General features: G+C 41.0%; 1 protein-coding gene across 1 annotated transcript in view; it reads right to left on the minus strand.

Annotated features, from left to right (window-relative positions):
- Positions 1-1,378: 1,378 nt before the first annotated feature.
- The window catches only part of SPAG16 (sperm associated antigen 16), a 1,123,687-nt gene continuing 1,097,493 nt past the window's right edge, over positions 1,379-27,572 (minus strand). The window contains exon 16 of the mRNA XM_066575621.1: positions 1,379-1,669. Within this exon, the coding sequence (XP_066431718.1) occupies positions 1,494-1,669 (176 nt within the window). The 3' untranslated portion in view covers positions 1,379-1,493. The remainder of the gene's footprint in view (positions 1,670-27,572) is intronic.

Below are 27,572 nucleotides of genomic sequence, written 5' to 3' on the forward strand. Positions count from 1 at the left end.
TTTCAATCATGTGTTGTGGCCCCTGTAGGAGATAGAGGGTAAGACTCTATTGCAAAGTTCAAGAGTAGCATGCATGAAGCAAATATCCACTGTCCAAGTCTTTCTTAGTCCCATGGGACTGGTATAAGGAAAGCATACTCAAAGTAACCTCCTTTTGTTATGAGACATGCAGGAGCCATTCAACAGTGCAGTCCAGGGCTGGCACTATCACTGCAGGACTGTCTTAGTGAATGGCTGAATGAATTCAATGACGGCTGAGTGCTGCCTCTGATTGGTCGCAGTGCTCAGCCGATCAGAGTTAGCGCTTTCTGGAGGTGGGGATTTTTCAACCCCCGTCCCAAAAATCATTGCTCCAGGGCATGTCTTCATCCCATTCCTTTCAATGGGGTGGCAGCAGCATTGGCCCATTGAAAGGGGATAGCATCGCGGATCTCTGCCACAGCTGACACAGCCGTGGCAGGGGAGTGTGATGTACTCCCTAGATTTTCAATGAGGCCAGCGTTGCTGCCGCCGGCCCCATTGAAGACAATGGGCGATAGCGCAGATTTTTCTTAGCACTTCGAGCCTTGAGTGAACATATCGCAAAGGAGTATGAAACCATTGAAAATCATTGCTTTCATAATTATGGATTTTCACTCAGTCTCGCATCGCAAGAAAACATATCGCAAGTAGGTTTGAGCCCTTAGGCTAACTTCACATGGGTGAGCACGATATCGGGCCATGAATCACGGCCTGATATCACACTCGCCAACATGCAATTTCCCTGTGGATGCAGCGGAGTGTCTCCAATTGTTTTCAATAGGAGACCTAGCAAACACATCGCACCACGTGCACCTAGCACATGGTGCAATGCTGCCGCCAGCCCCATTAAGAAAAAAGGGGGTTGCGATGCAAGAGCATGCCCAAAGATAAGATGTGCCGTGATTTTCTCCCGCGTTGCAATGTGATGCGGGAAAAAAATTGCTCATGTGTATGACCCTATTCAATAGAGTCTTGCTCAATTTCTTGCCCGTGTGAAGCCTTACAGGGGCCACAGCGCAGAATTGAAATCTATGTTTCGGGGCCCTTGCACCACATTATTGTGTAGCGCAATCTAATGCATTATTGATAGTTCAATATAGGACACCAGTATTGAGATATAGCGAGGGATCATTCTATTTCTCCACACCCTGTATTTTAGTTTCAGGGCACACTGGAACACTTCACCCTTCTATTAAAGATATTGGAATATTGAATTAGACAATACAATTTACATTCTAAAAGGTCTATAAGAATAGTAGTTGGAATGGTGCATGAGTTAAAATTCGTCAGACTGTATAGCTGAGTGGTTTAATGTAGATACATCTTAATAAAAGCCACACTTCAGACTAACCAGAACAATTTTATTGAAGATTGAAGATCTAAAATTGTCAGCCATGTTTGAATATCAGATGAATCCGAATAAATATGTACTGTAGACAAGATATAGAGATAACATTGGAAGGTGCTCTTTCTTAAGACCAGAACCGAACAGTTCCATCAGATCCCCCAGAGATCAGACAATCTCCTTTGTGGTCAAAGATAACACACTGAGCATCATCTTCATGGCCCTCCAGACTCATCAGTTCTCCAGATGTTAACACCAGTATCTTGACTGTTCCATCATTGCTGGCCAGGGACACCAACTGACCTGCATAAGAGAGAACATCAGAAGGGTGAGAATCACAATGAGAGAGGTGCTGAGAATAATGATTAGACTGCAAGGGATGTGCATGGAATTAATGTTTTATTGGAAATAACTTCAATCCAAGCGTAATAAATCAATATAAATAAGACGAGCTGTCCATGCCAGCAAGTAAACTCATAAATCCCTAGCGTGGACATCCTGTGCCCATACAGTAGAATAAACATATAGCTGCAGGACAGCAAACATTTTATTCAGGTTTAGAATTCACTTCTGCATAATGAACAGAACGCAGCAAAGCATTCATAATAAGCAGCCTTTTATGAACTTCCTAACTTTGAAAATTATATTTTGACATCAACGTGGTTTTGACTCCAAGTGAACATATATTGCGTATAGTCAAAAAGACTGATCCAGCACTATATATCAATACTAGTGTCCTATATTCAAAGATGTAATGTCTTGACATAATGACTAGAGATGAGCGAGCATACTCGCTAAGGACAATTACTCAATCGAGCATTGTCCTTAGCGAGTATCTCCCCGCTCGGAAAAAAAGGTTCGGCTGCCGGCGCCGGTGACAGGTGAGTTGCGGCAGTGAGCAGGGAGGAGCGGGGGGGGGGGGGGAGAGGGAGAGAGAGATCTCCCCTCCATTCCTCCCCGCTCTCCCCCGCCGCTGGCAGCCAAATCTTTGCTCACGAGTGGGCAGGTCCTCGCTAAGGGCAATGCTCGATCGAGCAATTGCCCTTAGCGAGTATGCTAGCTCATCTCTAATAATGACATAATCCCAAAAATAAAGAGGATAAAACAACCTTCAGTTCAAAACTCTTACCCAATGGAGCCCACAGATGAGAATAAAACATTCTGTATACAGGGTGTGGGCAAAAAGACTGATCCAGTGCTATATCTCAATACTGGTGTCTTACTGTATATTGAAATAACAATAGTGTACTTGAATAGAAAGGTATGGATGCACTACACGATGGTACAGTGCACAGGCAGTGGGAGCTATACCTTCTATGGAACTAATGGCTCGGATTCAATGAGAATGAAGCTATCAACATCCGGCCCATTGCAGTGAGTGCAGAGGCTGAGATCAGGTCATTGCCAGGGAACCCGAATGGTGGACCCCACCCATTAGCTGAGGATAGGTCATCAGTACTTAAAGTGGTTAAATGCACAGAATACTCCTTTAAGCTTAAAAACTTGAATGTTATTCACAAGAGTTATAAGGCACACATACCAAAAAATAATAAACCAAATTAAAAGAAGCACAAGAAATGCCAAAATATCATCTGTTGCTTGGATAAGTCCAAGAAAGGAATCACAAAGTGAAAGAGTTCTTTCTAACATTATGTGATAAATGTCCATCCATATGTACCAATATGTTGCTATAAGAGTGGCTCATATAATGTACGAGTAGTGCACATAGACTTCCACAAACATTCTACATATGGGCAACATTCTGTGGTTCTTGGAAACAGCAATTTGGTGTAACAACAATGGACATATTCATGCACTGCATTAACATTTACTGCAGAGTAGATGGCAACATCTAAGGCAGATCTAATCTGATCGTATTCGGGAATATACAAGTACATTGTCCCATATGTTTTCCTTTTGCTGCTTTATCAGATATGTGCTATTACAACCCCTGTTTTTAGCCAATTGTCCTTTCGGTCCATTAGACCATGGCGATGTCAGAATTGTTTTGTATGAGCTGGAAAAACAAATGGAAAACGGGATCAAGGACTCAGCCCTTTCATTGCAATGTTTCGTAGGCTTTAAACTCTGTGAAAACTGAAGAGTTAACGACAAACATTCTGTTCAGTTCCAGGGTATTATTTTCCATGCACGCTGTTCTGATTGCGACAGCTATAATGGTAGATATACACTTATACAGCAGTAAACACGTTATAGCTTAATGGTAATATATCTGTAAAAATTACTTTAGAGATGATTATCCAGAAAAAACCAAGCTTTTTGAAAATTGTCTTCTTCACTTTACTATAAGTAAAGCATTTGCTGCTGCAAATCACTACAGTACTATGATCTGACTATGAGCTGACTCAACCTATGTTATTCATTTATCTACAGAAGGAATATAGGGAATCTGCTGCTCAGGAACACATCTGCAGAGGTTAGGATGCCGCAAGTTGTGTTTAATAGGTCTCTTGGTGACCCATAAATCTCTCTGTGATTCCACGAGCTACAAGTGATGCAACAGTTATCGGATTGCTCATTATGTATTTTGCTGGTGATAGAAGACGCATGGCAGGTCGCAACGTGCCAAGCAGATGCTTGTTTTGTACATCTAGACTTATTGCTTTCTTTTTTATCAAATGTATACAAAGTCCAGCACTAATGTAATAGAAAAATTACCTACAAAACAGGTCCCCTAAATTAAACTGATATATCACTGCATACCGAAAAAAAACACTACTCCTACCCAGGACACAGTGAGCAATATATATATACACACTAGAGATGAGTGAGCATACTCGCTAAGGGCAATTGCTCGGCGAGCATTGACCTTAGCGAGTACCTGCCCGCTCGGGAGCAAAGATTCGGCTGCCGGCGGCGGGCAGAGAGCTACTGGGGAGAGCAGGGAGGAACGGAGGGGAGATCTCTCTCTCCCTCTCTTCCCCACGCTCCCCCCTGCTGACTGTTGCTACTCACCTGTCACCCGCGCCAGCACCCGAACCTTTTCTCCCGAGAGGGGAGATACTCGCTAAGGACAATGCTCGATCGAGCAATTGTCCTTAGCAAGTATGCTTGCTCATCTCTAATACACACATAAGTACAATCCAATGTTATACTATTACATTTATTAAATGAGTTTTTAAAACAAGCCCCAATGGTAACAGTGTAAAGTAATAAACTAAATATTACTCACCCTTTAACTGTCCCTCCACTCGAGTGCCCCACTTTCAGTCCCACCATTCTAGTACTGGAAGCTACTGCAGCGGTCACGTACCACTCATCATTAATGGGACCAATCACTTGCCTCAGCAGCCCTATATGCATGAGAGGCATGTGACTTCTGAGGCCAGCGATTGGCTGCAGTGGTCATGGAATGTGACCACTGTAGGACCTTCAGAGACCAGAACATTGGTTACTGAAGTGGCAGTACTGAAGATGAGGGACAGGTAAGGGGTTAGTACTGCTTATTTTATTATTTTAGTCTGTTACCTACCCTGGGGTCAGTTTTAAAAACTCCGAAAAAGTCCTTTAAGCATTTCAAAAAACTTGTCAGTAACACTTACAATAACAAAAGCAGTAAAAACAGACACAAATGTGGAGGTCGGGGTTTAGTACGTTTGAATGAGTAGCAGTATAAAGTTTAGATATAAAGTGCATACTAAACACTCATTGCAGACTTGCTTTAGGTGAATGTCAACCCTTGAACACTATTTTGTCTTTTTTAAAGAAAATTCAGATGTGCCCTTCCGTAAAGGGGTTTTCTGGGACTCAAAATGTTCATGATCTTTAAGATGTCATCAATATCTGATTGCTGGTAGTCCAACTCCTGGCACCCCTACCGATTAGCTGTTTGAAGTGGCTGCTGTGCTTGGGTAACCACTGTGACCTCTTCCTTGTTTCCAGGTACAGCACTGCATAGTGGCTGTGTCCGGTTTTGCAATTCAGTCTTATTCAATTGAGTGGGACTGAGCAACAGAATGAACATGTGACTGAGGAATGTAATGTCACATGCCTGAATAAGAGGACATAGTGCTTTTAACTAATTTAATTAGGCAGTTATAAAATCCAGAGAATTTTGTTGTTGTAATTCAGCGCTAATGCTCCAGTATACCAAAAGCCCAGCTCTCAGAGGAATGTAAGGAAAATACACGGCCATTTGTACCCGAGGCCACTGAGAGACAAAATGTACAATGTGCAAGCCATTAGGAAAGATCAAGATGCCACTTTCTAGAGTTCACCATAGTAAACCATCTCCAGCATTGCCATAGAACATTGGAGAGCACATATACAAACGACAGACCGTAATAATGCTGATGGGCCATAAGAAAGTGCAACCTATAGTATCTGGGTATTGCTTAGTGGCATTGATGAGAGACGTTGAGTACTTACATCTGGCTTCTATTCATAAAGGAACAGCTTAAAGGGGTTGTCCCGCGCCGAAACGGCTTTTTTTTTTTTTCAATAGGCGCGAGACAAACACAAGGGATGGGTTAAAAAAAAAAAAGTTCAGTACTTACCCGAATCCCCGCTCTGCGGCGACTTCTTACTTACCTTACCAAGATGGCCACCGGGATCTTCACCCACGATGCACCGCGGGTCTTCTCCCATGGTGCACCGTGGGCTCTGTGCGGTCCATTGCTGATTCCAGCCTCCTGATTGGCTGGAATCGGCACACGTGACGGGCGGAGCTACGTGATGACGCGTATAAGGGGGCGGAGCCAGAACGCCGCTCGTGCCGAGACCCAAGAGAAGGGAGAAGATCCTTCTGCGCAAGCGCGTCTAATCGGGAGCAGGTAAGTGAATAACTTCTGTATGGCTCATATTTAATGCATGATGTATATTACAAAGTGCATTAATATGGCCATACAGAAGTGCTTACCCCCACTTGCTTTCTCGGGACAACCCCTTTAAGTGTATTTGGCTCTATAAGTTGAACTCTGCATTAATATTAATAGCAAATGTGAGACTTTGGAACGGTAGTGGTGTGATGAAAATTTTACATTTTTGACACTGAGTTGTCCATACATTGTTACCCCTGGATGTGAATTTAGCTGTATTAACTGCACTATTTTGGAATTGCCCTTTTAACAATAACTGCTTATAGACTACAAGAGTAGTTCCATGATCACAAGTTATCCCCTATCCACAGGGTAGAGGATTACTTGCTGATTAGTGGGATCTTACCATTGAGACCCCATCAAGCTCAAAAATGGGGGTCCCCTGCTGCCTGTCTCTGCGGAAGTCACTTCTTCCCCCACACTGGCATCAGAACAGAACGCTGTTCAAGTATGCACGGTCGATGCTCCATTCATTTCAATGGGTTTGATGGAAATACCCAAGACTTGCCGCTGTGCTATCTCCGCAGTCCCTTTAAAATAGAATGGAGCATCCGTGCACTTGTGCAACCAACGCTTCATTCAGTCTCCTCCACATTGCAGGCTTGCAGGTGACAGGGGACATGGGACTTCCGTTCTCAAGATCAACAAGGCCCACTGATCAGCAAGTTATCCTCCTATCCTCTGGATTGGGGATAGCCTGTAATTCTGTTGCAGCCCCTTTAACAAGCTGATACCTTCCTAGTACCAACAACCAGGATACCATTATATGGGAAGCTAATTGTATCTTGTTGAATGAACTGATTTTTATTGGATAGATTTATCATATTCAAGTCTGTTGGGTAAGTGTTTTGGATGAGTTGCAACACGGTCTTATAGCTATTTTTTATACTGTATCAGTATAAGAGTATACCATCCTATCAAATTCTATACTGATTTGTTGCTGACAATCTATGCAGCATTATTAATTAGGGAGGATTACATTTATAATTGTATCATTAGCAGCAGACAGTAATAATAAACTTTTTTAACAGTCTCAGCTATTAATCTATTCATTGTGACATGAAAATGATTCCCAGAATGTTAATACCATGTGTCTTGTTTGAGTTTCTAACCTATAACAGTAAATTTGTAATTACAGAACAGCGGCACCCAAGTAATTCCTTAGTTTTCAAGGTCTCCTCACTTAACTATCTACATAAGAAACCATGTGTGTGTGTTAAAATTCAGATGCAGTGCTAATGTTGGGGACCACAGTTACAGGCCGTTACACAAGCATGTTCACAAATCAATCCAATTATTCTGTGTGTACAGTTGGATCTAGAAGTATTTGGATATTGACACAATTTTCATATTTTAGTCTCTGCACACAACCGCAATAGATTTGACATTCAGCCTTAGTTCTAGAGGCTTTCCAAAAATACTACATTAACCATTTAGGAATTCCAGTTATTTTGTTCTACACTATGTCCCATCCTGATAACAGGCTCCCCCTCACCCAATACATATAAATGCACTTATACACATTGGTAGATATTGCCAGGTGACCAGCTCATATAGCAATGTATATAGCACCTTATTTATATAATATGGACCATTGTTCAGAACAAGCACTTGTAGCTCATGTGTCAACCCCTATCCCCCATAGATAGTGTTGCTCGTCATGATTGCTGGACGATAAAATTGCAGAAATTAAAAAAAATCATGAGAGTGTGAATGTCTGTGTGTTCTTCTATGCATGTGGCTCAGTTGTAAGCACTGTTGCCTTTCAGTGCTGGAGTCCTAGGTTCAAATCCCATCAAGAAGAATACCAGCAGAAACCCTAGAAACACTCCATCCAGATGTTGTCCTTGGTCAGATTTGAACCTAGAACTCCAACACTGCAAAGCGCAGTGATAACAGCCAAGCCACCAGACTTGTCTTTTCTGCTCTAGAGGAGAACAGCAAGAACACAAACTGAGCATAAAAACACCATCCAAACGGTGCCTTTGGAGATATTTGAACCTAGAACTCTAGAACTGCTAAAAACTGAACCACCATGCTTGAAGCGCTTTCTCTGGAGGAGGAGAAGATGGAAAAACATAAAGAGGACATAAAAAGTTCATGCAGATGTTGTCCTCAGTCAAATTAGAACTTAAGTGCTAATAACTGAGGGAAGAGGAAAAGGAGGAGGAGGAAAAGGAAGAGGAGGTGGAAGATGAAGAGGAGGAAGAAAAGGAGGGGAAGAAAGCGAAAAGGGAGATGAATAGGATCCCTTGGCATCCGGAAACCTAACAAAAGCCTCCATGTCTGTAACTTGGCCCCACCTCCAACAGAATTTACTACGCTGATGTCACAAGCTTAGTAAAATGCACTACATAAGTACTGTAGCATACTATCCTAGCGATCGAATGATCACATCTTCAAGTCTCCTTGGGGAACCTAAAAATAGTATTTTAAAAAAGTACAATAAAGTTTAATTTGAAGAAAAAACAGTTTAAAAAATACAAATTTTCCCCACAAAAACCTGTTTTAAGTTGCTAAAATACCAAAATAAAATCGGATAGGCAAGTTTGTTCTTGACACGGTCCCATTGCATATGTGCAACCACTGCTGCCAACACGTCAGGACATAGTAGGCCCCAATCTTGGAATCTGTGAGGGTCCCAGTGGTCACACCACCCTCCAATCTGCAGGTTATCTCCTACCCAATTGATAGGAGATAACTTGTAATTATGGCATAACCCCTTTAACCCTTTAAAGACCAAGCACAGTAAGTTTATGGCACTTGGTCTTGGACTTTAACCCTTTAAGGACCAGGTTGTTTTGTACCTTAAGGACCAGACACTTTTTAGGGATTTTACCCATGTGGCTGTTTTACTGCTCCATTTTATTTCCTTTAGCTACCAAAATTATTTTTGCTGCGTTTTTTTTCCCGTGACATATAAGACTATTTTTTTAAAATATCTTTTTCACTGACTTTTTTTTCCGTTTTTTAGTTTTATTGGGGGTAAAATGCTAAAAAAAATGATTTTTTTAACATTTATATATTTTTTTAAAATTATTTTTATATTTACACTAAAATAAAGTATGGGAATGGGTTCCTCTATTTGTTTCGGACGTTTTGATATATAGTATGTATGGTTTTGGTTTACAGGGCGCATACGGCGGCGGTTTTTGTTGGCGTCCGCTTTGTGTTATTCTCTTTCTTTTGTATGTATTGTTGTTTTATTCTGTTATTTTGTTTTACTGATGTATGTAATTGTGTTTTTTACTATCTATGTCCCCCATGACGTCATATAAGACCTCTGGGGGACATTCACTTTTTTTTTTTTTGTTTTACTTTATTTGACTCTTTCCCACTATAGTTGGGGCGTCCATAGGAGCCCTAATTATAGGGGAAAGCAACCCCTCTAGTGACTTTAGTCACCTGCAGAGCTGCCAGGGTCTAAGTCTGACCCTCCAGCTCTGCATAGCAGGGAATCCCGGGAGGTCACATGACCCCCCGAGGCTCCCGTACTGAAAATAAATGTTACTTTCACTTTCCCCATACAGTGCACATTGAGCACTGGATATCGGGGAAGCAGAAGGCAGGAAGGGTTAAAAACCCCTCCTGCCTTCTGCTCCGGGTTGTCAGCTGTCACTAACAGCTGATAACCCGTTCCTGCCTCTGACTGATTGCAGAGGCAGGAGGCTTAGAGCACCACCGTATTTTTACTATCGGTGGTCCTCTAAGCCCAGGACCAGCCGCCGTATATATACAGTGGCTGGTCCTAAATGGGTTAATCTGGGCCTATAGTAAAAATATAACATGGGATTAAAGCTCCTATTCCTGCAATCTAGCAGGAGCAAGTCGGGTTCTCGGTTGTTCATCATAGCCGAGGACCTGGAGAAGGTGGTTACTTCCGCTATTTGACCCGGTGATCACTTGGCCACCAGGTGCCGCCCTGCCAAGACACAGCTGCGGGGTCCATGTAGATCCAGACCAGTTCTGTTAGTGACTACTGTCACTATAGGAGGATGTTTTCCCTTGTAACTGAAGCCCCTATGGATGCCACAGTTACAGTGGAAAAGTGTGAAATAAAAAAAAAAGTCAATGTGAAGGTCCCCCAGAGGGATATCACAGGGAACATAAATGTTAAAAAAAAGTTACAAAAATAAGTAAAATAAATTACAGAATAAAATTTTAAAAAAGTATAAAAAAAGAAGACTATATAAATTAAATATCGCCCTGTGTGGCCCGATACAAACAATTTCCTTTATTCTCTTTAGTCGTGTTATGTTATGTATGTGTTTAATAAGTAAAACTTCAATAAAACATATTAAACTTAAATTAAATATCAAATCTGACAGAAAAATGAGAAACCCATTTTTGTACTCTATTTTAGTGTAAATATACTATTTTTAAAAAGAAACTATACATTTGTACATATATTTTTTTTAGCTTTTTACCGCCAGTAAACCGGGTGGTAAAAAAGATATAAAAAATAACGCTACATGTCACGGAAAAAAACACAGCAAAAATGATTTTGGTAGCTGAAAAAAAAGAAATAGGGCAGTAAAACCATCACAAAAAAGTGTCTGGTCTTTTTGGACCCAAACACCCTGGTCCATAAGGAGTTAATGGAAGATTTTTGCTAAACCTCTTGAAATAAAGTTGAAGGTCTACCCTGCAATTCCATCTTGTTTGTTCTGTTTCCAATCCATTGTGGAGGTATAGAGGCTAACCTCTGAACATTCTGTCGCTGTCCAAATACTTCTGGACCCATCTATATATTACAGCATGTACGGATAAGAGCAAACACTTTCATAGAAAGTGCAATTTCATAGAAGCAATTTAAGCTACTTAAGCTTTTTACTGCATCGTATGGAAGAAAAGAAATTCTTCACAAATCTGTATTTTGTCACTGCATTCATTAAAGTACAATTCACACTGAAGACACTTTGAAAATTAGAGGAGACATTCACATAATACATATTTCTCATAAGTGAAATGAAGACAATGAAAACACAGCTTTAACCCGCAGATAGCTCTGACTGAGCGAATAGATTGTTGTGACAGCAGAACCCAAATATAAACATTTATTCATTAAATCGAGCCCACGTGGATTGTGCTGATGGAGATACTTCATTTAAATTCCTTGCAAGATACTGAGAGGAGAAGAGCATCTGATGGAACCCATACGAGCAGAGTACTCACTCATGCAATAATAAAGGGTTATTAGCCAATAATAGAGTTTTCGGCTACCGTAATATGTATTATTTGTCTGCTGTATCATGAAAGCTGGATGGTGAAAGAAGTCATGAAGGGCAGAACTTGCAATAAAATTCACAAGCCAGTAATTTTAGTTCCTTTTCTCTATGCACAAAACACAAACAAGTCTCGCTTCCCAGAAATTGGAGACATATATTGTTGTTTCTAAGCCTCCGCACTACTTTTAAGTCCTGAAATATGCTCTCTTTTATTTGTGTTCTGTTTTAGAGTACAACTGTAATGCGAAATCTTCCTTCTAAGGCTCTTCTGAGATTTCCATTGTGCATTTAAATTACTTCTAGAAACTTCTGCACTCACTGGAGAAATCCTCAGCACGCAATTCCCCTTTAAACCTTCCAATTACCCTTTTGTCATAACATCTTTAGACATGTTCAAGTAAGATGCATCTATTAGAACGATAAAATAGAGTATTAATAGGCAAGGTGTTGTCCCTGGATCAGACAACATAACTTGTATTTTAAGCTCAGCAGTAAATGATCAGAGATCAGTACCGAAGACTAAATTATGTTTCATAAGATCCTGTTTTACAACATGTTTAACAACACAGGAAGATATAGAAACCTGATTCCCCGGAGCAGTCTAGAGACAATGTGTTTCATCCATTATTCAGACAGCATAAAGCAGCTTGTGAACCTGCAGGTTGCTCCAATGTGAAGCATTGACTGTCTTAGAATTGTGATAACAAAGGGTCTGCTGACACTTAACGGAGACACTTATTGATATGAACACAGTACTATTGTCCAAGTGTGGACTATCCATAGAATGTATCACGACCAATGGAGACAATCTTAACCTGGTGATGGTCTTCACCATTTTGTATCTCTATAAATATATTAGCCATTGCACTTCAACTATGAAACAAAAGGCGCAAAGAATTGTAATTTCTTCAAGTTTTATCATCAAATTCAGTTTATCTAGAGAAAGCAGATTCCATCTAAGTAGTTGTATTCTGTAAATGGAGAGTAGAGAAGGGTTGTTGTGATGGCCATCAGCAGTCGTGGAGGCTCCTCTCCTCTCTGAATTTAGCACATGATTGAACTGAGAATGAGCTGATTCTTTATTATGGGCCCCTTATTGACCACTACAGCCATGGTACACATCAGCTTGGTTAATAAAATGATTTTGTAGAACACTTACCTGTTGCATCTTGTTTTGTGTGGGCGGTCAAGTCACTCCTGATTTAAGAAATTACTTTTGATGGCACCGAAAATATGAAAAGAATTATTTGTCCCTGCTCCTTCTATCACCTACTAACCACTCGTACCTCATGAAGCAAGCAATGTAGGTAATAGTGGTTTATTAGAGAAAAAGCTATTTATTGCTGTACATCAGTTGGATATCTCTTTCAAGCATCTGCTACTCTATCAACACACTTTCTAACATCATGGATAGCGATCTTCTATCTCTACCAGCTTAATATTCGGACGCAAGAGCAGAAGAAAAACATATTGTGATTACTGGAATTTGCAAGATAAAAGGCATGTAAGGTATATAAATAGAGCTAATGCTATGGTGCAAAGGTACAACTCTAGGGGGTAACTAGTTGATGGGAGGAAATGCTGATAATTAGTGTTGAGTGATTATTGAAATATTCGGGTCGGGATTACCCAACCGTATGTTCAAAACAATAATGAATTGGGATAGTCAATTCTGACTTCAATTGCAATCAATGGGAATAAAAGTTGGCTTTACCCACATGCAGACGTGTTCTTATGTGTATGTGGCTCAATTGTTAGCACCGTTGCCTTTTTAGGCCAGCTGCACACGGCTCCCCCCAGAGATCCCAATACTTACCTCTGGATCTGGAGTCTTCCGTCCCGAATGATGCTTCGGCGTGCATGCGACGCGCCGGCCGCGTCATATGACACGCCCACAGCGTCACATGACGCGCTGGCTACGTCATATGACGCGGCTGGCGGTGGGCAGGGAAGCGGTATCACGCTATCTTCCGCTGTGCTACAGCGGAAGATAGCGTGATGGACAGGCTTCCATTGACTGCAATGGAAGCCGTCCGCGCGTAAACCCGCGGCAAATAGAGCATGCCACAGGTGAGGACGGGTGATTTCAGGGTGCGATGGAATTCCGCACCGTGAGCATTCAGCTATTAGGTTTAGTGGAACCTAATAGCTGCGGGCAACGCGGTGGATTTTCGCCGCGTATTACGTGGCAGAAATCCGTCCATGGGAAGGAGCCCTTAGTGCTGGGGTCCTAGGTTCAAATCCCATCAAAGACAACATCTGCATGGATTTTTAACTCCATGCAGATGTTGCTCTTTGTCACATTACAATCTACAACTTCAATACTGGCAAGCAGCAGCGCTAACAACTGAGAATTACAATAGCAAAAATAAACAAAGAGAACATAAAACCACCATGCAGATTTTGCCCATGTTCAGTTTTGAACATATAACTCCAGCGCTGTAAGGCAGCAGTGTTTACAATTGATTCATCATGCTTAGTTTTCCTTTTCTAGAGTAAGAGATGGAGAAACACAAAGAGAGAAGTTCATGGAGATGTTGTCCTTGGACCCCAGCACAGAAGGCAATAGTGTGTATGACTGAGCTGCCATGCTTGCTCTTCCTTCTTCCTCTTTCTCCTTCCTTCTCCTCCTGAGGAGTGGCAAAAGAAGAAGAAAGTGAAGCAGAAGAAGAAGGAGAAAAAGCTTTCAAAACGGGAAGAAAGAGAAGGAGGAGGAGGCAAAAGGGAAGAAGACAAGGAAGGAGAAGGAGAAGATATTTTCCTTCTTATTTTTTTCCTCCTCGTCTGTGGCAGGAGGAGGAAGAAGAAAGAAGCTTGGTGGCTCCATGACTAGCACTGCTGCCTTGTACCACTGGGGTTTTAGGTTCACAAGTAATTCTGGACAACATTTGAATGGAGTTTGCATGTTCTCTTTGCGTTTATTATTCTTGTTCTTTCCCTCCTCTGGAGAAGAAAGAAGAGTAGTGACTCAGTTGTTAACACTGCTGCCTTGCAGTACTGGAGTTCTAGGTTCAAATCTGCCTGAAGACATTATCTAAAGGGGGATTTTATGTTCTCGTTGTGTTTACTCTTCCTGTTCTGTCCTTTCTCCTCCAGAGAAGGAGAAGGTGTAGTGGCTTAGTCATTAGCATTGCTAGAAACAGCCGGCACCCGCATTGTATGGAGCAGGATCGACTCGCAATTCCCCTCCATACATACCCCGAACATGCAGGATGTAACTGTATGTTCTGTAGCATTAAGGGGTTAACTAGGAGATAGTTAGTGAGGGCATTAAGAGCCTCTGTCTTTGCCCCAGAAGGTTCCCAGTCTGATAGGAGAAACAGACCCACCTTATGTTATGTTTGTAGTGGCAGGCAGTAGGCCTACATCTGATAGTGAGGAAAGTTATCTATATGATCAGTAGCCAAAAAAGCTAAGGATTTATCTTATATTCCTGCAGTGTTTGATGTAAATTACTGTGCCGTGCGAAGTAAACCAGAAATACACGATGCTAGAGTAAATTCATGCATATGCCATAAAAAACATACACACACACACACACATACACATATATATATATATATATATATATATATATATATATTATACACATACATTCATTTCTATATATCGTTAGCAAGCGGGGTTCACTTGCCTGCGGATCGCGAACTTTCAGACAGGAATGTGCACCAACCTTGTAGAAATACTCTTAAGACATGGATTTTCTTTTTAGAATCTGGCATAATTTATTCCCAGCATCAATGTAAACATAGCCCATATAACATCCTTTAGCAAATCATAAAGTCCATATAAGCCCCCCTCCTGGGTGTGATGTTAGGGTTGTCGTCCCTGTCAACCTCGGGCCTTTGCTGGTCTGCACTGGACCTTGGGCTAGCAGCCCTTCTAGATCCACTGAGCTGTCTCTCTCTGGCTCTCTCAGCCAACGTCTCCCCGACTTGGGTTTGAGTCCAAGGTTGTCGTCCCTGTCGGACTCAGGCCTTTGATTGACCACCAGCCTGCAGCACCTCAGCCCTGCTGCACTCTCTCTCTCCCCTTTGCTTCTGGCAGGAACTGGCTTATATGCAACCAATTCCTGCTACACCCATCAGGTGTTAACCCTCTCTACTCCTTTTTACAGGCATCAGAATGCCTCTTTAGCACCCTCTGTAGGCCATCCTGATACTGCCCTGCTACAATATATAAAGGTGAAAGCCCTCACTGACTGACTGACTGAATGACTCGCCACTAAATCTCTAACTTCCTGATGTCGTACAAACATGAAATTTGGCAGGAGCATTCTTTAGATCCAAAATAGGAAAGATAAAGGGGTCTTAACTCGAAAATTCAATGCTAAGGGCAAAAGTACTGGCATCCCTGTGTAATGTACCAAATCTAATTCTCTAACTTCCGGATGTTGTACAAACATGAAATTTGGGAAGATTATTCATTGGGTAATAAAAAGGAAACATAAAGGGATCACAACTCAAAAATTCAATGCTAAGGGCAAAAGTGTTGGCGCCCTTTTGTAATGTACCTAATCAAATTCTCTAGCTTCCCGATATCGTAGAAACATGAAATTTGGGATGATTATTCTTTAGGTCCTAAATGGGAAAAGTAAAAAGGTCACAACTCGATTATTCAATGCTAAGTGCAAACATATTGGCACCCCAATGTAATGTAACTTCCTGATATTGTACAAACATGAAATTTGGGATGATCATTCTTTAGGTCCTAAATAGGAAAAGTAAAGGGGTCACAACTTGATTATTCAATGTCCAGTGCAAAAGTATTTGCACCCCTATGTAATATAACTTCCTGGGGTTGTAGAAATATCAAATTTAGCATGACCATTCCTTAGGTTTAAATAGGAAAAGTAAAGAGGTCACAACTTGAAAATTCAATGGTAAGTGCAAAAGTATTGCCCCCCTGTGTAATGTACCTAATCTAATTCTCTACCTTCCCGGTGTCGTGCAAACAGGAAATTTGGCATAACCATTCTTTAGGCCCTAAATAGAAAGTAAAGGGGTGAAAACTTGATTATTCAATAATAAGTGCAAAAGTATTGGCACCCCTATGTAATCTAACTTCCCGGTGTCGTACAAGCGTGAAATTTGGCACACGTATTCTTTACGTCTTAAATAGGAAACGTAAAGGGGTCACAACTCAGTTATTCAATGCTAATTGTAAAAGTAAGTGAACCTCTATGTAATGTAACTTTCCAGTGTAGAACAAGTGTAAAAATTTGGAGCAGGCATTCTTTAGGTCCTAAGTTAGGAGAGTGGAAGGGGTGTTCTATTCTGTAGAGGGACATCGGTACATGCAGCCTGGGGAGAATCTAACGCTCCTCTATGTCTATACATATTTTATTCCTTGGTTCCTCAAAAGTAAACTTTATAAACTTTTCCATGCGAACAATATGCAAACACCTGTATCAAATTAACTCGCTCAAACCCGGGTATATCAGCTAGTATATATATATATATATATATATATATATATATATATATATATATATATTTATAGATACACACACACATATATCTATATATATATATATATATATATATATATATATAGATATATGTGTGTATGTATACACACACATACACATTGTGGCAACTTGGGGGTATTAAGCTCACAGGATTGCCATCTTTTCTTCACCTTAAGAACCCATGTACAGGCCAGATGTTCAGTAAAAGTCCCTAAATCCATCTTTACGACAGTAACGTAACAGACAACACAAGTAACATAATATTTACACTGTTGTATAATACATCACAGTACGCACATACATATCAACACATCTCCGACCATCTAACCATTACATATCAACGCTTTTGCACACACAAGGGGGTCACAGGAATGCCTCCACAACATTGCCTCACTTCTGTGTTCCGCCCGTTCACTGGATTTATCAACAATAGAACACGTATGGGACCATCTGCGAAGTCAATTTTGATAGCCTACAAGTTTGTCCAATATAGAAAGAGGTTTAGTTACAAGAAATGTGGACTGATATGCCACTGGATACCATACAGAACCTGTATACCTCCACGCCCTGCCCATATCACATTTTGCATCCAAACTAGAGGTGGCCCAATAGGGTACTAGAGCCTCCATGCCCACCCGTATCACATTTTACATCCAAGCAAGAGGTAGCACAACAGGGTATTAGAGCCTTCATGCCCATCCGTATCACATCTTCCATCCAAGCTAGAGGCAGCACAACAGGGTACTAGAGCTTCCCTACAAGGAGTCAGTTTTCGGCAATAAATGATGCTTTTGCTCTGGTATTGTAATAGCTTATATCAATCACACATATAAAGTTTCAATCAATTCTGACAACTCCCTCTAGATGCTTGAATTTTTTCTTGACAATGAGTGTATATATGTCAAGATAGATAGATATTATAACAGTTTAGACACAGAGTTAATGCTGGTAATAATAAGATATCAACTCGAAGGGCATAATTTTTTTTTAGCCGTGCATAATTTCTAATTATAATTGTCATACTCATTTCCTCTCTTCTGCTCATTACAAACAAAGCTCAGAACAATGAACAAGTTTTCACAAGGATTACAAAGCCTCTCCCCAAGCCTCTCTCCATTTAATGGTTGCCTAGCTACCGTGTGATTAAAAAGTATCTACCTACCACTCATGTGTTTGTTTGGTGGCAGCCTACTTGTCTTGTGGTTGAACACTGGTGGCCTATCAGCCATGGAATTAGATTGTGGCTCCCTACCTGTTATGCAGTTTAACAGTGGCAACATACAGTAGCATGCCCATCTACCATTTGATTAGCTAGGTCACCAGTAGTTGATGGATGGGGATCTGCTGCTTGGGACCCTCATCCATTAGCTGATCATCTGGCCCTCTGCAGAGTCATAATTAATGGTCTTCAGAAGTAGGGGGAGTGCCACCTTCACGCACATTAAAATAATGGGAGCACTGCACTGCCCCCATACTTCCTGCTCAGGACAGTACATGACATCCTGACCATGCGAGGAGCATGAAGCAGCACAGTGTTCCCATTGATTTCAATGGGAGTAAAGCTGGTGTCTCCCCCCCACCCCCCAGCTACCTCTGACCATTGATGACAATATTCAACCTACTGCAAAGTGCAAAGCGCTGGACGATCAGCTGATGGACCGGCATCCTGAGTGATGGACCCCCGTCCATCAACGACTGATGACCTATTCAAAGGATAGGTCATCCGTTAAAATAGACTGGGATACCCCTTTAAATTTGATTATGATGCAATTTATTAATGCAACCCTGACATATCTGAACTTATTCTGTCCTTCTTTATTTTCTGTTGGTAATCCAGAAGCATAGGTAGGTTAGAATTAATATCCCACCATAAGGCTTTGAGCTTCATAAGTACCAACCTAACAGAACATTATCTGTTGAATCTTTTCCATTGGTTTGATGGAAAAAAATGCCCAATAATAAAGTGGAAGTGGAGAGCTATTAGTCTAACATGAGAAATTAAATTCAACCCTTCTCAATATTTATTGCTAACAATTCCAGGATGGAAAGGGCTGGATATTATCAACCCATGGCTTGACTTAAGTAGTATTCAAACTTGGCAGATCAAATGAGCTGTGAATTTTGTTGGCAGGAAAAATGCTTACTTTATGAATGAAAGTGGGTCAGCCAGTGCAACTTATTTATCAAGTATGCACATGACACCCATCCTAAGAGTATTTCCGTATGTCAAGGTGACTGTAAACATGCACATAGGACAGCACACAAATTGACCCACTTGAAAAAGATTTGCAATGGCCAATGGGGAGTTCCTTACATGCTGACTAACTGGATTTAATTTCCCAAGTGTTAGACAAACACTTCCCATGTTCTAAAGCAGAAACCTTCTTGTTTTAGACATAACCAGCAAGAAAATCTCTATAAATTCCAAATTGCTCCTAAAGTAAAGCAAATTCCTTTTAGTTATAGCAAATCAGGAGTAGAACATTTTGAAATACCCTCCCATAGATGACTAGCTAACTGAAGGTAAGTAAGGCTCCTTTTACATGGAGCGATTTATCGATCGTATGAGCAAATGATGAGAGAGTTCGCTCATCCGCTTGTGCATGCAGTTTGTTCATACAGGCACATAAATCGTTTGCTCATTCACTCATAAATTGTTCAGTCATTCACATTCACTGTGCCATTGAATGTGAATGATTAAACTATCACTGATTACACGCAACAATGTGTAAACAAGCAAACAATGATACATAAAATGAATGAAAGGCAAATGAATTCTTGATCGCCATTCAATCAATGGTCAGGTTTATCCTGAACGATAATTGTTAAAATTCCCACAATTTGGCAATGTTTTGAACCATAATGGTTCTGTGTAAAACGGTCCTTAATGGAGTTAGTATGGTAATATACATGTTTAAAAAGACAAAACAGACTAGACAACAAAACCCAATAGAAGCCTAGGAGAAGGTAAAAAGGATAAGTTCAACAAACTTTCTTAATATACAATATTAGGCAGTCTATTGACCCACAATCTAATGTCATGCAATACCTGCCATTTCTTCCTTCTACAAACCTAGGGCTAGATCATGGAATACTAGATACACTATCCTAACAAAAATATTTGGACACCCCTATCAGTAGAGTAGATCATGTCTTACTAGCATGTCACATGTCTTAAACCATACTAGATAAGATGCCGACTCTTGGAAGTGTCAGCCACAGCTTGTGAAAGGAACCTCATTCTATTGGATATATGGGTTATACCACTGTGCACAAGTCATCCATTATGAAGTGCAATGCAATGGCCTGTCTATAATGGTGCAATGGAAGAATATTCTATGGAGTGATGAATCATGTTATTCCATCTTCAAATCAAATGTACGTACTTGGGTGTGCAGGATGACCAGGGAACACCTTTTTCCTGAGTATGATGTACCAACAGTTAAGTATGGCAGAGGTTCTGTTATGGTGTGGGAACGTTTTTTACATGTCATGGTCTCCATCCATTAGTTGTAGTAGCAAGAACCATGAACATGGAGGTGTACCTTGACATTCTAGACAATAATGTGCTGCCGACAATGTGACAATACTCTGGAAATGATCAGCAATACTTCCAACAAGACAATGCCTTGTCACAAATCCAATGTTGTATTACATTTGTAGGAGGATATGTTCCATGATTGGATTGGCCTGCACAGAGTCCTGACCTGAATTCTACTGAACATCTGTGGGATGGAATGGAATGTCAGGTCAGGAATTATGAACAGCGATATGAGAGAACTCACCAGATGTTTGCAGGATAAATGGAGGGAAATACCAGCTGAAGGGTGCCAGACGTTAGTAGAAGATATGTCACGGAGAGTATCCAATGACATTACGGCCAAAGTAGACCTCTCTAAGCATTACTAGAACAGATTGAACATTACATGATTCCTTAAAATCTTAGAAGGATTTTCATCAAACATTGTCTCTTCAAATGCAGTTTCACAATACAGAAGCTTTACCACCTGAAACAGCCTTTCATTGGGGAGATCAAACAATTTCTCAGTAGGTATACTACCAGATAAAGTGTTTATATTCTGTAGATCAGGACAATGTAACTAAAAATTGAACAGCTACACAAAATACTTGAGTGAAGCCATGCAATACCAAACATCAGCAGTAGAGATGAGCGAACGTACTCAGTAAGGCCGATTTCGCAATCGAGCACTGTGATTTTCGAGTACTTCACTACTCGGGTGAAAAGTACTCGGGTGCGCTGTGGGGCGGGGGGTTGCAGAGGGGAGTGGGGGGGGGAGAGGGAGAGAGAGAGCTCCCACCTGTTCCGCGCTGCTACCCCCCGCTCCACCACGCCACGCCCCGCCCCACAGAGCCCCGAGTACTTTTCACCCGAGTAGTGAAGTACTCGAAAATCGCGGCACTCGATTGCGAAATCGGCCTTACCGAGTACGTTCGCTCATCTCTAATCAGCAGCCATTCCTAAACATGATAACTTCAATAGCACCACTACAATCATCATATTTCCCTCTTCTTTTGAAAAGTTCACAACTTCAGGTATGTAACAATAGCCGGTCACTGGATTATGTTAATTGCAATTTTCCACAACTTTTCACATATCCAGTCATGCAAAGAAGTCAATTAACAGCTGCCTCAAGAAGCCTGAGCACACAAGTTGAATGGATTAAGGTGATTAAATTAAAAAGGTTATTCATTTGTGGTCCTCTAACCATAAAATGATTTTTGAACTGAACATAAAATAAGAGGACCCGCATCTCTTACGTGTATATACCCTAATAGGAAATATCAAGGAGGTAGATCCCTTTAAGAGTTATAGTAAAAACACTAAAGAAGGTCCCTACTAATCACTTTCTACTCAATGGGTGATGGAAATGATTTAATGTTATTCACCAATTCATTATTTTTATACATTACCAACAACTTTCTATATTTTTCCATAATATACACAATCCTGTATGCTGTCAATAAAAATTGGGGCAATATTTATGTTATTAAGAGCAGTAATGGACTCAAATACAGTGCCTTTAGCTGCTAGACGTTGGTCACTCAGGTTCTATCATCAAAGAGAACCAGGAGCTCGCTTGTGAAATAGTCACAGTTTGTGGCCACCTCTCAACAAACCCATGCTGCTCTTCTCCATGGGAGACACCTGGGTTTGGTGTCTGCTTGGCTTCTGACAGTGACCCGAATTGTGGGCATGCTCCTGGCCATCCTTTAAAAAGCCTAGACATTATGATCCCCTGCCAATCCCATGTCATCTCCAGCTGTATCAGGCATCCTCTTCCTATGGAGGGTGCCTGCGTATTGTGGTCCTTCAATCTTGCTTTATGATCCTCGGGTTATTGACTTTGGCTATCTCTGACTACGTTCCTGTCTCCAGTCATGACCCTGGCTTCTTATACCAACTACTCTTCTGTCCACTGCCTGCCCTGATATCTGGCCTGCCTATCCATCCAGAACAATTCATTTACCGATGCAGGAGTAATATTTAATGAGTAGAACACGTTAAGGGATAATTATCTTTGCTGTTCATAAATGTGGTTATTCCCAGACGTTGTAAAAGCAGTATTTATAACTTAAAAAGAGTCTCTTGTTCTAACAATCTGTTTTATATTTTCTTCAGAAATAAGATTCAACTGGTCGTGCAAACATTTCAAGAAGTTCCACCTCATATATTGAAATCCTGACCTTTTATTCTAGTGAGCGTCTCCTTCACTGCTGCTGTGGTGCATCTAGTTGTATCCATCAATACATGCAAAAACCATATTAAATTGTGTCCCAGAAGTTCTCAAAGTATATGTGATTCCAATAATTTATAATTTAGGAAGCTCTTGGGGGCAGAGCAGGCAGCTATTTGGGAAAACATGAATCAAGAACACAAATACTGTACATCTTCACATCTATTAACACTTAAAGGGTCTTTCCCACTACTTACAATGGTTTCACAATCACTCTGTGCTTACTGGATGTTGCTGACCTGGACATGTGACTGCTACAGCCAATCACTGACCACTGTAGTGACTTTCTGTAGCCAGAGATTGGCTGCAGCAGTCACATGTCCTGGTCAACAGGAACCAGGAAGGACAGGAACCAGCAAATTTATTGAAAATGACAAAACTACACCTAAAATGACATGCTGAATACTAGCAAAATAGTCTTCATTAAAAAGAAGCTTTGTAAATGGTGCTCATTAAAAAAAAGAAAAACTATCATGTTGCACATATAGCTGCTATGCAGGTGCAATAGGAGCTGTACAAGACAAAGGCACCACACTTACATTAATGCATACTAGAAAAGGAGGAAAGAAGACGTCTTGTTTTTAAATGCACAGAAGTAGGTTTTGTCTTTACACACACTCCTTACTACATCTGTGACTTTACAGCTGATTAGAAAGACCAAGAAGTATAACCTGCTTTAGTAGGCGGTGATAGAGTTGGATGTTTCAAAAACTGTCATGGTTTTGGGCGACACCACTTAACAGAAAGTGTTTTGTTCAACTTCATAAATAGCTAACGACACTCATGATAAGTAAAAAGTTCGTTAGGTTCTACTAAAGTTTTTATGAAGTCATTCAGCACTAAGAAAATTGTTGAAGAGCTTGGTTCTTATACTTAAAACATTATCATTCAGGTCGCTTAGTTTTCAAAGTGACTAGCTAGTTAAAATGTAAAACTGAACTTCGGTTTGGATAGCGAAAGAAGCTGGGTGCATAGTCATATCTTTGTGAAACACTGAGAAATAGAGTATTTTTTCAAAATGTAAAGTTACTGTCGTCTGTTTATTACTTTCTTCTGAATCTAAATTAGAAATCATATTCCAAAAATACGATACGACGACACACCTAAAAGAATACCTATTGGGAGAAATGACCCAATGCACTATTGTAATAATAACCCATGTTCAAGCGTTACTATAATGCACTCTTAATACATTTTGTTACACGGTTCATTAGAAGTATGACCTGAAGAACACTTTCAAGTTAAGGAATTGAAATAGCATATGGTCTTTTTCATCTTTTAATTCAATTAATATTAGCCCCCTGGAGTAAGACTATAACATCTTGGTGTGCAGGTGCATGATGCCTTGTAGACTTCCCTAATAACAGGGTTTTCCTTCTATTCTTCTGAAAGAACATTGTTTTACATTTTTATTCATGCCTAAAGGTGCAGAGATTCTGTAGCAAAGCAAAGAGAATTACAGACTTTGTCCAGGAATTCACTCTTATTTTGAATCCATGAAATGCTGTGGATTTAGAATTTGAACAGCTTGCTTGTGTAGCTTACCTCTAAAACATTGAACAGTTTTATATAGACTTGGCTATCTTTTAAAAATTAAGTTTTAGTTTTAAAAAATGGATGTGGCATAGCTAAGCACTGTACTTTGAAATCCCTGTCAGTGCTACGGACTTTGTAGCAGCAGTGCTCAGGCTCAACTCCCATTGCATTCACATGGGTGCATGGGACCCTCTTTATGGCAATTGGTGCAGGTGCTAGTAGTCATGCCTCTACCCATTCAGTGGCTGGGTGATAACTTGTTACTACTTGAGTATCCCTTTAAATGGAACCTGTCACATTACAAATGCAGTGCATCATGCAGTCATCATGTTAAAGAGCATGAGGAACTGAGTATATTGATATATAGTTTTGTGGGAAACCATTCACTTTAACTTCTATTGCATTCAATTAAATCCCGTCTCATTGTGGGTTTAGAGATTAAATGGGTGGTCCTATCTCATGATTGGCAGCTCTTTTTGTATGCCCAGTCATTTATAGACAGCTGTCAATCACGGATAGGACCGCCCACTGGACCACTAAGCTCAGAATGGTCAGAGATATAAATGAATAAAATGCGAGCTATACTAAATCTTTTCCCACAAAATTATACATCAATCTGCTCAGCTATTCCTGCTGTATAACATGCTCCCTGCAGTTTGGAAAGCATGCTGAAACGGACAGATTCCACTTAAGGACCAAACTAAGTTTTGCCCTAAGTGTATTCTATATTTCTTCATGAGAATTCAGTTAAAGGATCAATAACGTTCAAACAATTAGAGCTTTTATGTAGAGATGAGCAAGCACGCTCGGATAAGGCAGTTACTCGAGCGAGCATTGCTCTTCTTGAGTAACTACATTCTTGTCCGAGCAGGCTCGGAGGGGAGGCGAGGGTGGTAGCGGTGGGAGAGATCTCTCTCCCTCTTTCCCCCCCGCTGCCCCCCTGAGCCTGCTCCACCAAGAATGCAGTTACTCGAAAAAAGCGATGCTCAAATCGAGTAACTGCCTTATCCGAGCATGGTCACTCATCTTTACATCTATGATAGCAAGTGTGATAATTAGCAAAACCGCTATGTACTTTATTTACAGAAAATGATATTTTAACGCTAAAAACTCCCTCAAGTGCTGTCTCCCATCCCTCTAGTTTGCTGTGCACTATCTGCTAGCTCTTGATTGACAAGAAGATTCTGGGCAGAGCAGGGGAAGAGTCATCAGGTTAATTGTACTCCATGCAGAGAGGAGGGGAAGGAGAGGAGAAGACTCATTCATATAGGGAGAGCTGCAAGTAGAGCAAATGGAGAAATCTTCTGATGTTTATACAAATGTACACTGCTCAATATTTCTTTACATTCCTGCCTGATGAGGTTATGTCTGTGTCTGTAACAGGCATTATGAAAGCAACATTTTTGTAGCCATCTGTATACATTCTATAGAACACAACACACACAGCGCAGCAGAGGATGGAGAAGCAGAAATACAGCCTGTACTAGTGACAATGCAGGATATGAGTCATATAATCGTCAGAAAGAGCACTCATGTACATACACATGGCAGCTTATTTTTAAAAGTTATCTGAAAACCTTCTATTTAGAAGTGAATTAGTCTAAGGGATTTACGTCATCTATAAATCAGTTAAAAAGCTGGAGCTCCAGTGAACACTGGCAAATCAGATTTAGTTGTAGGTTAGAAGAATATGAGTTCACATGATCAAACAATCAGCTGCTGTATCTATGTTCTAAGAAGGCTGGACAAAAGAAGAATTCCTAATACATTTCAGCAGCTATTTTATTAAAGGGGGTTTCCCATCTTAAAAACTGTATGCAAATGATTTAAATATTGTACCAAATATCAGTTATTAATGTACAGTATGCAGCTGAAATGCCTCTGTAAACCAGTTTTCCATGCAATCATATGACAATTCTCTTGGTGATTATATCCTGCTTGTGTGTGAAGCCAAGAATTAGTGTAGTATGTCTCCACTGGAAGTATGGGTTGGCCGGGCTCAGCTACAGGTAATGCCCAGGTCATGCCCAAAGCTCCCCAAAACTCCTGATTGGCTCCCGCACACACACCTTCACAGAGGGTACAGCCACACCCACACGAACACTGTCCGAGTGGAGGAGTGTGCGATCAGCCCCGAGGCTACAGCTACAGCCACCTTTGAGCTAGCATAGATTTTCTTTGCTGCCGAAACTACCAAACACACCTTCACAGATTTCTGAACTCTGAGCTGACCTGGCAAACGATCACCTACAGCCATGCCCACATGAATATATTGCTCGCTGGCGCTCAGGATTTGGCTCTGTATAATTGTTGCAAAGTTGGCCGCTCGGGAGCTATTGAGATGTGGCTGTGTAATTGTTGCAGAGGTGGCCGCTAAGGAGCTCAAGCCAGGAGCTCGGACATTGGCCTGGCTGTAGATTTGGGGCTGATCTCCCTCAGCAGCTCAGCTTGGGGAATCTGTGATTTATGTCTGTGTGTGCTGGAGCCAATCAGTAGCTGTGAAGGTGGGTGTGGGAGCCAATCAAGAGCTTTGGGTGTGACCTGGGCGTTACCTGGAGCTCAGCCTGGCTCACCTATACTTCTGGTGGAGACATACTACACTAATATCGTCAAGCCACTCCTATTCAGAACATATGGTTACCTCCCCTCTCCCAGTCTTTGTAGTGTGGGACAACACACATCACCACTTTTGCCTACCTTATTCCCCCTCTCTACCTGTCTGTAGGGGTGTTTCACATGCCACGCAACAGACAGCAGATCATGTGGAATCTAGTAGCAGAGGAGTGTCTCAGCATTAGGTGGGGGGGGGGGGGGATTGGCTGAACTGGATGGACATCTTTTTTCAGCTTTACATACTCTGTAACTATGCTGTGTATAAAGACAGAGAGTAATTGCAGCACTACCTCACACACTGTATGAGAGGGGTATGCAGGCAGCTAAAGGCAAAAAAAATGTCTGCATAAAAGGAGAGAAATCATGGAAACTGTAATCCTTTACATTGGTAATTTTGCTCATGGCAAGCCCTGGTAGAATGAAAACAACTGTGCTGCACAAAGATGGACATGATAATAATGATAAACATTTACTTCTGAGCTATTGCGGCATTATTTGGTGAATATATAGTCACATTTAGATCCATGCAGTATTTTACTTTACGACACGTAAATACAATTCAGAAGTTGTGGTGTGTCTGCCATTATTTTTCCTTCTTTTAAATTTTTCTTTGTGCCCTTTAATGATCACCTTAAAAGGAACCTGACACCTCCGAACAGCACTATAATCTAAGTTATGGTGCTGTTTGGGAAGGTGATGGGGCAGCAGTTATGTGTTTTTTATATTCACATGCTTCCCGTTTCCTGCATTGTACGCTGGTGAAGT

Source organism: Eleutherodactylus coqui, chromosome 8, assembly GCF_035609145.1.
Source record: "Eleutherodactylus coqui strain aEleCoq1 chromosome 8, aEleCoq1.hap1, whole genome shotgun sequence".
In the NCBI taxonomy this organism is placed as follows: Eukaryota; Metazoa; Chordata; class Amphibia; order Anura; family Eleutherodactylidae; genus Eleutherodactylus; species Eleutherodactylus coqui.